The sequence below is a fragment of the Apis dorsata genome, unplaced genomic scaffold (assembly GCF_000469605.1).
Source record: "Apis dorsata unplaced genomic scaffold, Apis dorsata 1.3 scaffold_28, whole genome shotgun sequence".
Taxonomy (NCBI): Eukaryota; Metazoa; Arthropoda; class Insecta; order Hymenoptera; family Apidae; genus Apis; species Apis dorsata.
Window position 1 is genome coordinate 269,136 of NW_006263330.1, and position 14,714 is coordinate 283,849.

Below are 14,714 nucleotides of genomic sequence, written 5' to 3' on the forward strand. Positions count from 1 at the left end.
GACTCATAGAATACAAAACGAGATAAGATTTAAACATTTCTTATTATAAAATTAAATATATCATTCTTGAACATATGCTAATTTTTTTTATAAAAAAATATTAAAGTTAAATATTTATAATTATAGTGTTGAATATATAATTACAGATTTTACATAAATATAAAAACATAGAAAATATATAAATTTATAATTATTGATATTTATATTATATATAAAATTATATTATCAATTAAAAACAATTCTAATTTTGATATAGTTTATTATCATCGATTTTGTAGATCAAATTCAAATCCAAACTATGAAACCGAATTATAACCACCTGCTAATATACGGTTAGCCACGCCCTCTTGGTGGATGATCTATGAAGTATTTACTAAGATCATCGGAATACAAAAAAGGACACCTGTCATGTTCTTTAAGAAACAAATAACTTATATTCCTAAATTTCCCGCCAATTTCCTAATTTACCGCCTTATTCACCATTAGTCAAAATATAATCTTACCTAACTCGTAAATTATCCACAATCTTTTCTAATGTGATTTCATCCAAAAGAACCAAATCTCCGATACCAATTTCCTCTTGCATTGCCATTTTTTTTAATAATACATATATACACGTTTATGATTTTATATAAGTATACACAATTCGTTTCTTGTGGAGTCCAGCTCCCTTACACAGACCAAACTTCGCCGCTAAACGAATGACGAATGCGGTTAACTGGAATCTCCAATCTATCATTCACCCCTCCATAATCTTATAATTACAGTAGCGTTACAAAACATTGTCATCTGTTTTTATAATATAACACATTAAATATATTATTTTATAACTATATAATCATATGATACTATTAATAAAGTTATAAAAAAAATAAATTATTTTGATATAAATTAGGACAGAAAATTTTTCAAACATTGTCTTTATTTTTTATTTATTTTATTTGCTATAATAATATATTTTTTAAATTCTTTTAGAATTTGTATATATTTTTTATAAAGATTAAATTAATATTTAAAAAATTTTAACTCTTGAATTTTTATAAAAATTAATAATGATACAGTCCTGAATAAACATTTTCCAAACGCATGCGTAGAAATTTTGTGTGTGTCACGTGTGTATGAATCGTATATCTATTTATGTATTATTATTCACTGTTATTTTTGGTAATACATTTTGGTAATATCATTTGTTATTCATAATCTTGTAATTATTCAATGCAGACATATAAGTATTTATTGATTGTAAATTAAAATGGGCGAGAAGAAATTTAATTTTCGTTTAAATAAAACTAATGATTTAGTAACAAATAAAAATTGCATTGTACCAATGAGGTTATGGGAAAGATTACAAATGAATGAATGGAATTTTATTTGTTTACTCTTTGTAGTATCATTATCTATTGTTTTGGGAAAATTATATATAAATTATGGTAAGTGATATTGAGAGGAAAATAATACTTTATTCAAATCTTTGTTTTGTAAATTTAGTGTGTTTGTTAATAGACATTGCATGTGTTTATGCTCTGTACATACATATCTTATACATTTGATTAAGCATAAGGAATGTGTTTGTAATAATTTTTTCAATATCTTCGTATTGACAAGCTTAAAATAATAATTTATGTTTTAATGGAATATTATACTTATGCAATAGAATATCATTAAAATAAATTTGTGAATTTAATTTAATTTTCTTTATTTTTAATAAATTATGCTTTTTAAATTATATATCTGACATAACAAAATAAATATTTTGTATACAACTTTTATATATATATATAAGTTTAAAATTATAAAAACAAATTTTATTGCTGCCTTGCATGTTGGATATTTTATATAGTATTGTGAATATTGATATTTATATATCATCTCTTAGGTAGTATTTTAGAGCCACAAAATAGTATTAAATATATAGTCTCAACAACATCTATATTTTCAAATATATCTAATATATTTGGTTTATTATATGTACCTGATGTATCAGAATTCAATATAAAACAATTAACAGTTCTAAGTGAAAAATTTGTTAATAATAGTCAATACGATGATGTTGTAAATGTAATGACATTATTTTTTAAATCATATGGATGGCTAATAAGAGCAGCAATATGTGGTCTTATTATGATGGGTTTTACTTGGTTTATAATTTACAAAGATAGCAGTATTCCTGGAATCAATCCACCTACTCCTTTTAGTCCTTCTAAGCAAAGGTAAGTTGAAATTTAAAAAAATTTACTATCAAATTATTAAATAACACTATAACAATTAATTATGTGAATTTATATATGTGAATTTTTTATTCTTTTTTTCTGAAATTTTATTCTTTTCTAATTTTTTATATATTTTGTTTTTTTTTTCAGATTTGCAAAAACATCAGGGATACAAATGAATTATTTGATTGGAATACTTAATGGTATATTAATTTTTGTCTACATGTGTCTTTAATGTTTTAACATTCTTGAACAAAATAATGTTGATGTGAAATGATTTGAAATAATGTTTATATAATTTATAGAAGATTGTATAATGTTGTATATATTTATTCATTATTACTGTTAATTAATATTGTATCTAATTTAATAATTAATAAGTAAGATAAATAATTTATAATATACAAATTTATAAATATTCTTGATAGAAAAAAAAGCAATTTTGTATATTAATATATAAAAAAATAATATTCTTAAATAACATTAAAATAAGAAAAAAATAACAAAATGAATCTTATATTTAAATTAAAAATGTTAAAATCAAAATTAAAATTAAAATTAAATAGATTTATTTCAATAATTTAAACTATAAAAAAAATTAAATATAAAAATAATATAAAAAATAATATAAAAATTCTAATTCTATATAAAAAAAATAATTAAATGTAACTAATATATATTAACATTATTATATATAATATATATATAAAATAATGCAATTATTTTATAATATTTTATAATATGCATTATATTATATATAAAATTATAAAAAGTACAAAATTATTATTACAAATCAACTATTTATGTTTAGTTATGTAATTATTAATTTCTTTATAATTTAAGACTGAAATTGTACATATAATATCTTTATTTATTGGTAAAGTAAAATTAAGTTCAAAAAGTTAAACATCAAGTATTAAATGTGGTACCTTTTAACATTAATTATATTATACACATGTATATGTAAAATATATTATATCACTGTATTATAATGAATTAAGAATATTTTTTTAGTTGAAATTGTTGAAGAAATATTTGGAGAATATTAATAATTATTATAATATTGTAACATCTTAATTTTAACATTAACAAAATAAATTAAATTTAAAAGTTTTATGTTATTATTTGTATATTTTTAATCAATATATTAGTACAAAAAAATAAAGTTAATTAAATATTGAAACTGACTTTTTAATGTATAAATTTTGTAGAATAAATATAGATGAAAAAAAACAGAGATAGAATTAAGATATAGAATTTAGTGCCATTGCATAAGAAAAATATTGTAAATAAAACTCGTAGGCAAAAGATATATAGAGTAAGAATGAACCATCAATGCCATCTTTTGAATACCAAAAATCTTTTCAAAAGCAACATAAAATAAAGATAAGAATTTAAAATTTTTGAATATCTCTTAAATATCATGAGAGATGGCGCAGATTATTATTTTTTATTCTATCTTGTTTTTAAAAAAATGTCATTGTTTCTTAAATAATAACACTAATAGTTAATTTTATTTTATTTCTATTCTTTTCCTATTATTTATTATCCTTGTCTATGTAAATTTTATTTCAGCACTCTAAAGATGGCGTTTTACAATTTTTAATCTATTTCTGTCCTTCTTTCTCTATTATCTTTATCTATATATACTTTTTTATCTATATTCAATCTGTAAAATTTATACTAAATTTATACTAAATATTCAAAAAACAGTTTCTATATTTCATTAATTTTATTGTCTTTTTTACCTAACCTATTGAAGAATCTGATTAGAGTCTTTTTGATCCAATTTAAAAAAAAATGTATTGAATGATAGATCTATTCTTTGATTCTTCATCTCTTTTTATTAGTACTTTGTTTCCATCTGCGATAATATATTTGATGATGTAATTTTGTATCAGAACTGAGTTAAAATATAACTGTATGTGATGTGATTAATGAAATATATTTAAAATCGAAAGTGCATATATTGTTTATTATAACTTTAGAATTTTATTTTAATAAAATTATTTATATTTTTTTTCAATAAAAAAACTAATATTAACGTATAATATAAATTGTTTCTGATTTGCATGGGATTGTCAAGTAGATGCTATTCGATTCTGACATCTATTTAATTATCAAAAGTGTTTTTACATACATATACGTGAAAAAGTTAGTATAAAATAATATTAGAATTTTCTATTTCATTATTAAATAAATATTTCACTTTTAATTTTTCAATTAAAATTTTATTATTTTACTTGAAATGATTACATCTTATTTTTTCAGCTTCATACAATCTTTTTAGTTAAAATATAACGTGAATGATGGATCATCACATATTTAAAATATACAATCAAGAAGACTTTAATAGAATTACAAAAGGAATTAAAGTAGCACAATGCATGCAATCACGATCGTCATCTGGTAATTATATGTAGAATATTCATTTTTATTAAAATGTTATTTAATATGAATTTATGTTCATATTTGAATGATTCTACTTCTAAAATTATTACTTTCATATTTTTTAAAATTAAGAACATTTATCAAATTTTAATTATTTTATTTATTTATCGTTTCATTACGTCATTTAAATTAATAAATTTACAACTTTTAACATACAGAAAACATATATTTGAGGTTACAATATCTTATTTTTTTAAAGTCGAGAATGATATTTAAAAATAATATCTTATTTTTATTATGAAAATTTATAAAATGAAACTAAAATATTTTTTATATATTTTTATATTAGTTTCAGAAAATGAGAAATTGTTGAATCAACTTGATGATTTAGTTGTATCCGATTCTTTAAGTTGTTCATTTTGTAATACTATATTTGAAGATAAAGCACAACAAAGACTTCATTATAAGTTAGATTGGCATCGATATAATTTGAAACAGCGTTTAAATGGATTAAAACCTATAAATGAAGATAAATTTAGCCTTCTTGCTGATGAAGGTATTAAAATTATTAATTTCGTGATAAAAATTATCACGATAAAATTATCATATTCAATATGAAAAATATCATATTATTAATATTATAGGTAATGTTTCAAGTTTATCTGGTAGTGATGTAGATTCTGAAAATGAAGATGAAACATATGTTTCTGAAACTGGAATTTTACCTAGTGGACATTGTGAAAATAGAAATCTTATTAATAAGAATAAGAAAATTGAGAAAAAAGGAAAAAATATGGAATCAATTTCTGATAGTTCTGATACAGAATGTTGTGATGATATTATAAAAGAGAAAAAAACTGAAGATTTATTGGTCACTGCAAGTCGTCATTCAAAAGTTTTTTTTGAAAATGATGATGGAAATATATTTAGTATATACAGGTGTTTACTTCATAATAAAAAGGTCTGTTCATTTATAGTAATAGAGATATAGTTTTGTAAGTAACTTTCTCTGAGTATAGACATACTTGTCTATGATTTTATCTTGTAATTTAATCTACTTTATTAGAATCACTTGGCGTGTCTATACTTGCCAGATCAGGAGAGATGCAATTACATTTTAGGAAATTCCAGAAGTAGACAATGAGATGATTGCTCAGGCATTGGACAGTGGGAGGAAAACGACATGGACTGTTATCATGATTGGTGGAGGACATTTTGCTGCAGCTGTATTTCAAGGTATTAATATTAATATCTAAGAAAATATTCTGTATTATTATGAATATTATCAATATATTTTTGTATTTTAGACGGAGAACCCATTGTACATAAAACATTTCATTCCTATACTGTACGAGCAAAACAAGGCTTTGCCCAAAGTTCACGTACAACAGCTAATCATGCAAAAAGTGCTGGAGCTAGTTTACGTCGTTATAATGAAGCATCTCTTCTTCAGGTATTTAGTTTATAAATTTAAATAAGAATTATTTTCATGCTATATTTATTAATCTTTTTTTTTTTCAGCATGTACAAGATATACTTGAATCATGGTCATCTTATATTAATAATTCCTCTCTAATTTTATATAGAGCTGTTGGTCCATATAATCGAACTGTATTATTTGGAGGAAAAAATCCACCTTTAGATAAGAATGACTTAAGATTAAGACCATTACCTTTTCCTACTCGTAGAGCAACATTCAGTGAAGTTAAAAGAGTGTATGACATATTAAGTACAATGGAAATTTATGGTATAATATTAATATTGATTCTAAATATTTCAATATGTTTATATTTACTTTATTAATGCTATATATTATAGGTTCTGCAGCTGATTTTACAGATTCTTTTCCTATTTCACCTCGTCAACCTCTTAGGAAAAAATTATCAAAAATTGATGTTTCTGGCGAAATTCCAATAAAAACAGAAAATGAAGAAAATGATTCTAATACTTCCAGTAATATCCGTAATACACAAGATAATGACAAAAATAAAGTTCCTGCTCAACCATCTCCTGAAAGACAACATAGAAATTCTCGATCTTATATAGATAGAGCAAAACCAAGAAAAAGTCCATGCCGTCCTTTACCTGGTATAAAATTTAAAATATCGTTATAAATATTTAATAGATATAATTATACATAATTAATATAAAAATAAATTATTATTTATGATTTTATCTTTCAGATATAGTTGCTAAGTTAGCACAATCATCTTCAGAATCAGAATTGGATAAAGTTGAAGAATTGGATAATCAAATAAACACTGCTAATATTCCAATGGATGTTTCATTAATTCAACAAGAATTAGAAGTAGAATTTCATGAAAATTTACTCGCTTTTCAAGATACTGTACCAAGATATATGAAGAATAAAAAATCTCGTCGACAGAAGAAAAAGACAAAAAAAGATGGTGAATTATTATTATATTCTTTTAATTATATTTTTTATATTTATTAAAATATATTTTTCCAGAATGTGTAATGAATGAAATCTTGGCCAATGCTAAAGTTAAATTATGGTCTGCATGTAAATTAGGTGATAATGAATTACTGACATCTGTTATTAAAGATCTATTAATTCAAGTAGAAAAAAGTTTTGAATTAGAAGAACAAAATAAAGAAGATGTAACTATAAGTTCTCATTCAATTATAAATAAAGATGATATAACAAAATTGGTAAATGATTCCAATGAAGATGGTAATACATTGCTACATTTAGCAGCCTTGGGTGGACACTTAAAATTAGTGTGGTATATCAATGTTAGCCTAACTTTTTTTTGTTTTATTTTAGAACATTTATCTAGTTATTCGATTTTAGGCAATTATTGGAAATTGGATCAGATCCTTGTAATAAAAATAAGAAATTACAAACACCATATGCAGCGGCGAATGATAAGGAAACTAGAAATATATTTAGAAGATTTATGGGTGCTAATCCCGATAAATTTAATTATAGCAAGGTATTTCTTATTTATTTTTTTTTATTTATTAAAATTATTTTTATTTATTACTATTATAAACTGATACATATATCTATTATAAAGTCTCAAATACCTGGACCACTTACTGATGAAATAGAACAAGAAGAATCAGAAAAAAAAAGACAACAAAGAAAAATAAAGCGAGAAAAAGATAAATTGAAGAGAAAAGAATTTGAACTTAAAAAGCAAGAAGAAGATGCAAAACAAAGATATCTTTGTCTCAGTGATAGAGAAAAAGTATATATTTTAAAAAATAATTATGAAATCTATAAATATTGTATTGATAAATTGAATCATTAAATAGTATGAATTTCTATTACAGAGAGCATTGGCTGCAGAACAACGCATTTTAAAACAAGGTTGCAGTATAATTTCACGATGTTTTCAATGTGGTGTGGATATGGCAGGTCAGGTGCCTTTCGAATATAATTCCAATCGTTTCTGTTCTATGCCGTGCCTAAAAGAACACCGTCTTCGTAACAAAGTAATTATCTGATAGTTCTTACATTTACTATTTTAAATATATTTCTACGAGTTGCTCTTATTTGTTCATCACATATAATTTTCGTCAATAGTGGAACTTTTTAAAAAGTAATTAAATGATCATGATATAACGATTAAAATTTAGATATACTATGTTCATAATATATTATGTTCAAGATATGTAAATTTAAAGTGCGTTATGTTTTGCAAATCTATGGTGCATATTTATTATATAATTCAGGTAAAATTTCTTGCATGTATTTTTCAAGTTTAAAAAAAAAAAAATTATAAATTATTTTAAAACTTATGAATTTGAATCATTTTTCCATTTGATAAAAATTAATTTTTAACGAGATTTAAAGTATGCAAAGATCTCATATTTCTTAAAAATTAAATACATTTTATATACTTTTCCCTTTGATTATATCTTTGATATAACATCTTTAATCATATATTAAATGACATATAAAGGACTAACAATTTTATGATTAACGATAACTTTCACGATAAGTTTCACATTCATGACCGTATTATATTACATTCATACTGAGTTTAAGATATTATAACGTTACATCGATTGCGTTATGCTGTTATAATATCGTAACATTGTAATACATATCAATATAATTGTGTAATGTTCAAGCGAAATACAAATTTTTTGGAATATTTTTATGAGGCAAATATTTCGTTATATATATAATAGGAATTTGAGATGAAATTCACACGAATCTCATTGATGACTAGCATAGAAAAAAAATATAAATTTCTCGATACTCGTACTATAAATATATATATATATAATTGTAGGAGTGTTGGTGGTATGTTGACAAGAAAATGAACATTTCATACAGTTTATGTAGTTTTTGATGTGATAGCTAGTTAGACTATTTTCTCTGATAAATTTTCTTTCATTCACAGCAAGCATTAAAAAATTTTTATATTTTAAATACGAATTACGAATAATAGTGACAATAAAATACCAAACCATGTCCTGAATTTTACTAAGAATTTCTTAACTATATGTAGCAATAAGTATAACAGAATTAATTCAAATATTTACAAATTGTTTTAATTTTATTTTAATAAAAATAAAATTTCTCGTTTGAATGAAAATAATACATTGAGATCTAAAGATCATTACAAATATGATAATATGAGAAAAATAAAATTGGGATCGGACATATCAGTTTTCGTTATTTCGTTTCCAAGATGTGCTTTAGGCTAATCAAACTGTTATCTAATACATATCCTTGACTGGTAACTAGAAAATATCAATTTTCATAAAATTCGTAGCATTTTATGCTTTAAGTACACAATATGAATTTTTTCTTTCACCAATCTCTCACCAATTTACAAATATCATTATAAATTAATTGGACAAAATTTCTTTGTTTCATCTATTCGATTAGTATCGTTAGTTTAATTTAAATGGACGTGGAATCATCGGAATCCGTATCCTCACATTCATCACCATATAGTCCGTGAATATTTCCATCGATCCAATTATTCTCTATCTTTACTTCATATCTGTTTTCTTGAGTTTTATTCGAAGGAACAATTCTTACGTATGTATTCTTCATATTTTTCAATTCGGATTGTATACCGGTGTTTCTTAGCATTGGACTCCTTTCACCGCTGCTCACCGATTTCGAACGAACTTTGTCTGTAATTTTCTCGCTTTCCATCGATTCCAAAGAGCTTTTCCTCCGACTATTCCTTCTGTTAGTTTTCTCCTTGTTGCTTGCCATCTTTCTTCCTACTTTCGGACTTTCGCTTTCTAAATATTTTCTAATCCATTTTGGGGTTTCGCTCGAATAAGATGATTTTTTTACATACTTTGGATTGGCCATTATCATTGGTACGTCCGTCTCGATCACTGTAGTAATTACTTGTTCATTCTCATCAAAATTACTTTCTAAATATTTCTTCTTTGGTATCGCAGACATGCTTATCTTTCCAAATATCGAGGAACTGTCATCGGTACTTTCATACGTGTACGAGTAATGTTTTTGAATATGTTTAGGTTCATCGACGATATCGACAAGAGTTTCCGAATTTGAAATTTCGTTCTTTCGATTTTCTTCTTTTTCATCCTTTCGAAATCTTTCCAGGGCTTCTTCGAACAAATGCTTCGGCGATTTCCTGCCAAAATCGAGAGGCTTAATTGGAAGGATTATACTCTGTCTTAAATTGCCCGTAATACTGTGTCTTTGCCTCATTGGCGGGTCAAGCAATCGGCGTAGACTCGAATTTCTTATTTCAGGCACTGACATTCTTTCCCTAGTAGGAATAGGTGAAACTGATCTATGAAGTTTGCTCGCCCTAAGTGTCGTTTGATCCTTCTGTTGCGTTGTCGAATTAACAACCGCAGTTGTTATTCTACTTAACTCGGTTGACAACAATTCTCTTTCATTCGGTGGTAATATTGGAGTTGTACTTGCCACGAGCACACTTCCAAGGCCTTCTCTGGTGGGGCTTTTAAGTTTACCTCCTGGGATTCCTCCTGTCTGCTCTTCGATCTTGCTTTGCTGGTGTTCATTGATAGGTGAACTAGCTATTGGCAACAATCTAGACCGAGTTACATCTTGATTACGCGTCAATTGGCTATCTAAACTAAACCTCTGCTTCGGTGTCCCAGCTATCAATAACTTAAGATCATTTTGCGTTTCCAGTTCGGGTATTGAAAACCTATCCCTGTTAAATTTCGTCGCGGCCGATTCTTTGAAGTTTCTATACTTAGCACCAATATCTAATTGCGAAAGTCGTTCTCTCTGACTAGCATGTATGGCAGGAGAGAATCTCTTGTGTTTAACAGACGGCGGAGAAGGTGAGTGAAAAACCATTGTTGGCAAATTAAGATCTTTCCCTGTACTTAGGCAAGGTTGGGATAATCTCTGTTGACCACGACCTGGGTGATAATCACCGATCACCAGAGTAGATTGAGAGAGACGGTCCCGTTTCGCTGGTACGTCCTGCCTTAAGACGAACCGTGTCACGTCCGATTGCGACAATCTCGAGGAACCTTGATCCATCCAACTTCCTCTCGAACTTCCGCCGAAACCTTGTACGCTTCTCGCTGATAACCTTTCTTCCTCGTTAATACTATTATCCCCGGAAGCTGCCCTAAGGCTCGGGTAGGACAGTCTTGAACTACGATTCATCCCGGCAAAGTTGATGCCGCTGAAGCTGGAGTTCAACGTAGGCTGAGACATCCTAATACGTCGATCGGCCGAACCTCCGGATCTCTTTTCGTGGGATATCAAAAGAGTGGGTAGATTCGGTTGGGAATAACGACTGCGTTGACTTGGAGAGTAACTCGGGGGACAGGGTGTCGTCGATTGAGTTCCCTCGTACGTCGCAGAGTCTTGCGACTCGATACTGGACTGAGATTGAGGGGGTGGCTTAACGGGTGTAATATGAAGATTTGGGTGAGACAGTCGATTTTTACGAGCTTGGGTCGGTTTCTTCAAGTGGTCGATAAGGTTAGGTTGCGAGAGACGAATGTAAGGAGTAGGTGGTCGGTTCAGGTACCAGAGGTCCCGTCGGGAGTACGGTTCGCATCAAAGGGTACCTTCCTCTCGTAAACGACGTATGAAAACTGGTCGCACGTCCTCGAAGAACGAGGGCAAATCCAATTCCGCCGCACGAGCGATACCACCGTCCTTACATTCCAGCCAATACGTGTCCATTAGTCCCTTTCCCTAAAAAAAATTTTCTTACATAATTTTGTATATATATATATATATATATGTGTGTGTGTGTGTGTATAAATTATTTACCTTAACGTCGACTAAGCCACGGCGTACAATTTTGAAACCTCCCACAGCATCCAAAGCCTTTTTCATTTCTAGACTGATATGTATTCTCAGGGCTTCATGAAATAAGTGAAGATTAAAATATGAAAAATGTATATGAGTAGGAATGTTGAAGGGTTACCTTCTCCCGTTGATTCCATACGACTAGCCGTATTTACGGTATCCCCAAAAAGACAATAACGAGGCATCTTGCTGCCCACAATTCCAGCAACGACAGGTCCTGTATGGGCACCGCTTCGTATTTGAAGCCGTTCCCCGGGTCGCTTCGGTACTTGAAACACAGACGAAGCTGCCAAGAGATCAAGGGCCATCGTTGCTATTTCGGATACGTGTTTGTCTCCTTCGAAATCATTGCTTTCGATTAAAATACATTAATAATTTGTGCAACTCGATCGAATGGGATGGGAATTTTACCGTTTCTAACGGGCAACCCAGATGCAACCATGTACGAGTCGCCAATAGTTTCAACTTTGTACACGTCGTAACATTCTATGCGGGCATCGAATAATTTGTAGATCGAATTCAGGAAGGTGACAACCTAAGCGATATACACTTGAAGTAAAAATAAAATCAGGAATTACGTTATAGATATGTAATGTAAGAATTTTACTTCTAAGGGAGTGTTCTCCGCAGCAATTTCTGTAAACCCAACAATGTCGCTAAAATACACGGTCACTGCTTCGTAATATTCTGCTGGAACCTGGATGAAACAAAGGGAAATGATTAGAAATCAACGATACAATGATATTTTCAAAGCTTGGTTGTTAATTACCTGTTGGGTTTGTTTCAATTGTTGAGCAACGCTGGGTGGCAACATTTGAAAAAGCAATGTGTCGCTTTTTCCTTTTTCTTGTTTCAGTTCCCGGGCTTTCTGCGCCAGATTAGCTGCATACATCTAAAATTTTCAAGATACTCTTATGATCGAATACCAGGTAAGTAGATAATTTAAAATATAAATTCACAATAGATTTCAATTTCAAGTCGCCAACGGCGATAGAAATTAAATAAATTAAGTAAAAACGAAATAAAATGGCGATAAAAATCTTTAACTTCGGTATCTTATTATTGCGAATAATGAATAAAATAATTATATCATTGACAAAATAATAACGTTTTCAAATGTGTTGATAAATTGAATTAAATTTTCTAATTTTTGCGAAAGTAAGTAAATTACATAAATAATAAAAATCGAATAATTATATTTACTTACTTGAATCGTCGCAACCGCGTTACGCACTAGTATTATAATGATGGGAGAGACGACCAACACTAGCACAACTATAGCTATCCCAGCAGCTTCTTTGTTACTTGCGTCTTGTAAAGTCGAGTTCACATAATCTCTGTTAAAAATATATATATTTTTCGAAAATTTCAACGACAGAGAAATTGTTGTACCATTGTGAGTATTTACCTAATCATGTGGCGTAATTCTTTCTGAAGTTTTCGCAGTTCGTCCACGTAAGTCGCCATTGAATCGAAATAAGCGATCGCGTCTTCGACATTCGGTTCCCTCTTCCGGTTCTGGAGGATTTCATCTCGTCTGTAACGCACGTTTTCCGAACAAACCTATCTCCCTTTTTTTTTTTTTTTTTTTTTTTCATGCATTTTGCACAAATTTGAACCTTTTTCCAAACAGGCCTTCCTCTCCCCCTTTCTTTTCCTCTCTCCGTTATAAAATAATTTTTCTCTTCTTAAATAATCGTAATCGTTGTGCCTACCTGGATTTAATCCTCCCGTAATCTGGCATGGTGCGGGTGAGTTCGGCGTAAAAATGCTTGAGAGAAGGCACGTATGTGAGAGATCCATTGAGGAGATCACGTCCAAGTGCTTCGTGGCGAACATAGCTGACGTAATTGTCCCCCAGAAGGATTCCACGCCCAAAGTAATTGATTCCGTACACGGAAGCAATACCCAAACTCTCGATACTTCTCAGTAAATTTTTAAAAGCTATCAAATACCTGAAACGATACCTGACATTTCCATATTTGCGCGAACGTAGAATATTTTTTTAAACGTAATAATAAGTTCTGTGATAACTTGTGAATACATCCTCAGAGATGAGGAAGAAAAAAGGAGAAGAAAAGTTTGACTCGAAGTTTGAAATTGATTTTTATTTTAGAGAAAGCTCGATGGGCAACTCGACTTGCTTCACAACTCTTCATCCCACTTTTGCGGAAACTTTCTTTTTCTGTTAACTGAAAAATTGACTTACTCAAACGAATCCACTGGAGTTAACTATCTTCTCTTCTTTTCCGTTTCAAATGTCTCAAATAAGATAATAATAATAATAATATTTTAAAAAAGAAATATTTACCCAATCATTTTTCTTTCTTTCTTTCTTTCTTTCTTTCTTTCTTTCTTTTTTTTTTTTATATCAAAGACAATATCAAAAAACTTACCTCCAAACTCCGCTATTATCCGTTTCTTTGATCTGATTAGTTAGATGGTCTAACATAGCCGCGTTCACGCTCGTGTACCATGTCATCACTTCGGTAATGCTGCTCTCTTCCGAACTTATCTTCTGCCTAAGAAACGAACAAACTTTGTACCTGCAAAGACCTCCGTTAAATCTCGCTGCTCATGTATCAAAAATCGAATGATGGTACATATCCATTCCATTATAAAGGGTGAAACTTGAATAATAACAATAATATTGTAAGGATACAACATACAAAGGATTTCCTTTCTCGAATTTCTTCATTGCTGGACCCTTTCTTTTTACTTTTTCTTTTTATAAAATAGAAGAATTTGCAACTATTACGAATAAGAATGAGACTCTTGTCGCAGGATATACTTATATATATATATATATATATATATATATATATATATATATA

The 14,714-nt window shown here is 28.4% G+C and overlaps 4 protein-coding genes across 6 annotated transcripts in view; 2 read left to right on the forward strand and 2 right to left on the reverse strand.

Moving 5' to 3' along the window:
• The window catches only part of LOC102679087 (unconventional myosin ID), a 6,086-nt gene extending 5,355 nt beyond the window's left edge, over window positions 1-731 (reverse strand). Inside the window, exon 1 of one of the 2 annotated variants that reach the window (XM_006608015.2) lies at window positions 504-731. In XM_006608015.2, coding sequence (XP_006608078.1) covers window positions 504-592 — 89 coding nt within the window. In that variant the 5' untranslated portion in view covers window positions 593-731. Of the gene's footprint in view, window positions 1-319; window positions 345-503 lie in introns of those variants that run through there. The other variant, XM_006608016.2, reaches the window with a different exon arrangement.
• A 366-nt stretch (window positions 732-1,097) lies between these two features.
• LOC116185744 lies at window positions 1,098-2,570 on the forward strand. The gene is made up of 3 exons (XM_031510900.1): window positions 1,098-1,430; window positions 1,877-2,210; window positions 2,361-2,570. The coding sequence occupies exons 1-3, from the start codon at window positions 1,253-1,255 to the stop codon at window positions 2,443-2,445; spliced, it is 597 nt and encodes a 198-aa protein (XP_031366760.1). The 5' UTR covers window positions 1,098-1,252; the 3' UTR covers window positions 2,446-2,570.
• A 528-nt stretch (window positions 2,571-3,098) lies between these two features.
• On the forward strand, window positions 3,099-8,347 carry LOC102673839 (ankyrin repeat and zinc finger domain-containing protein 1-like). Of its 2 annotated transcripts, none has more exons than XM_031510894.1 (13): window positions 3,099-3,111; window positions 4,501-4,619; window positions 4,951-5,157; window positions 5,246-5,562; window positions 5,723-5,837; window positions 5,909-6,054; window positions 6,123-6,348; window positions 6,420-6,689; window positions 6,785-7,009; window positions 7,072-7,348; window positions 7,417-7,558; window positions 7,643-7,816; window positions 7,902-8,347. In XM_031510894.1, exons 2-13 carry the CDS (start codon window positions 4,517-4,519, stop codon window positions 8,073-8,075), a joined length of 2,376 nt encoding a protein of 791 aa, XP_031366754.1. In that variant the 5' UTR covers window positions 3,099-3,111; window positions 4,501-4,516; the 3' UTR covers window positions 8,076-8,347. The 2 variants fall into 2 exon arrangements, with proteins under 2 accessions (XP_031366754.1, XP_031366751.1); XM_031510891.1 differs by lacking the exon at window positions 3,099-3,111 and adding an exon at window positions 4,211-4,364 and having other exon boundaries at window positions 4,482-4,619.
• Window positions 8,348-8,448: 101 nt separating this feature from the next.
• LOC102679522 overlaps window positions 8,449-14,714 on the reverse strand; it is an 18,591-nt gene continuing 12,325 nt past the window's right edge. The window contains exons 7-17 of the mRNA XM_031510909.1: window positions 14,277-14,402; window positions 13,596-13,835; window positions 13,289-13,417; window positions 13,088-13,217; window positions 12,650-12,772; window positions 12,488-12,577; window positions 12,292-12,415; window positions 11,999-12,217; window positions 11,842-11,933; window positions 11,634-11,763; window positions 8,449-11,513 (exon numbers count right to left, since the gene is read on the reverse strand). Coding sequence (XP_031366769.1) covers window positions 9,487-11,513; window positions 11,634-11,763; window positions 11,842-11,933; window positions 11,999-12,217; window positions 12,292-12,415; window positions 12,488-12,577; window positions 12,650-12,772; window positions 13,088-13,217; window positions 13,289-13,417; window positions 13,596-13,835; window positions 14,277-14,402 — 3,430 coding nt within the window. The 3' untranslated portion in view covers window positions 8,449-9,486. The remainder of the gene's footprint in view (window positions 11,514-11,633; window positions 11,764-11,841; window positions 11,934-11,998; window positions 12,218-12,291; window positions 12,416-12,487; window positions 12,578-12,649; window positions 12,773-13,087; window positions 13,218-13,288; window positions 13,418-13,595; window positions 13,836-14,276; window positions 14,403-14,714) is intronic.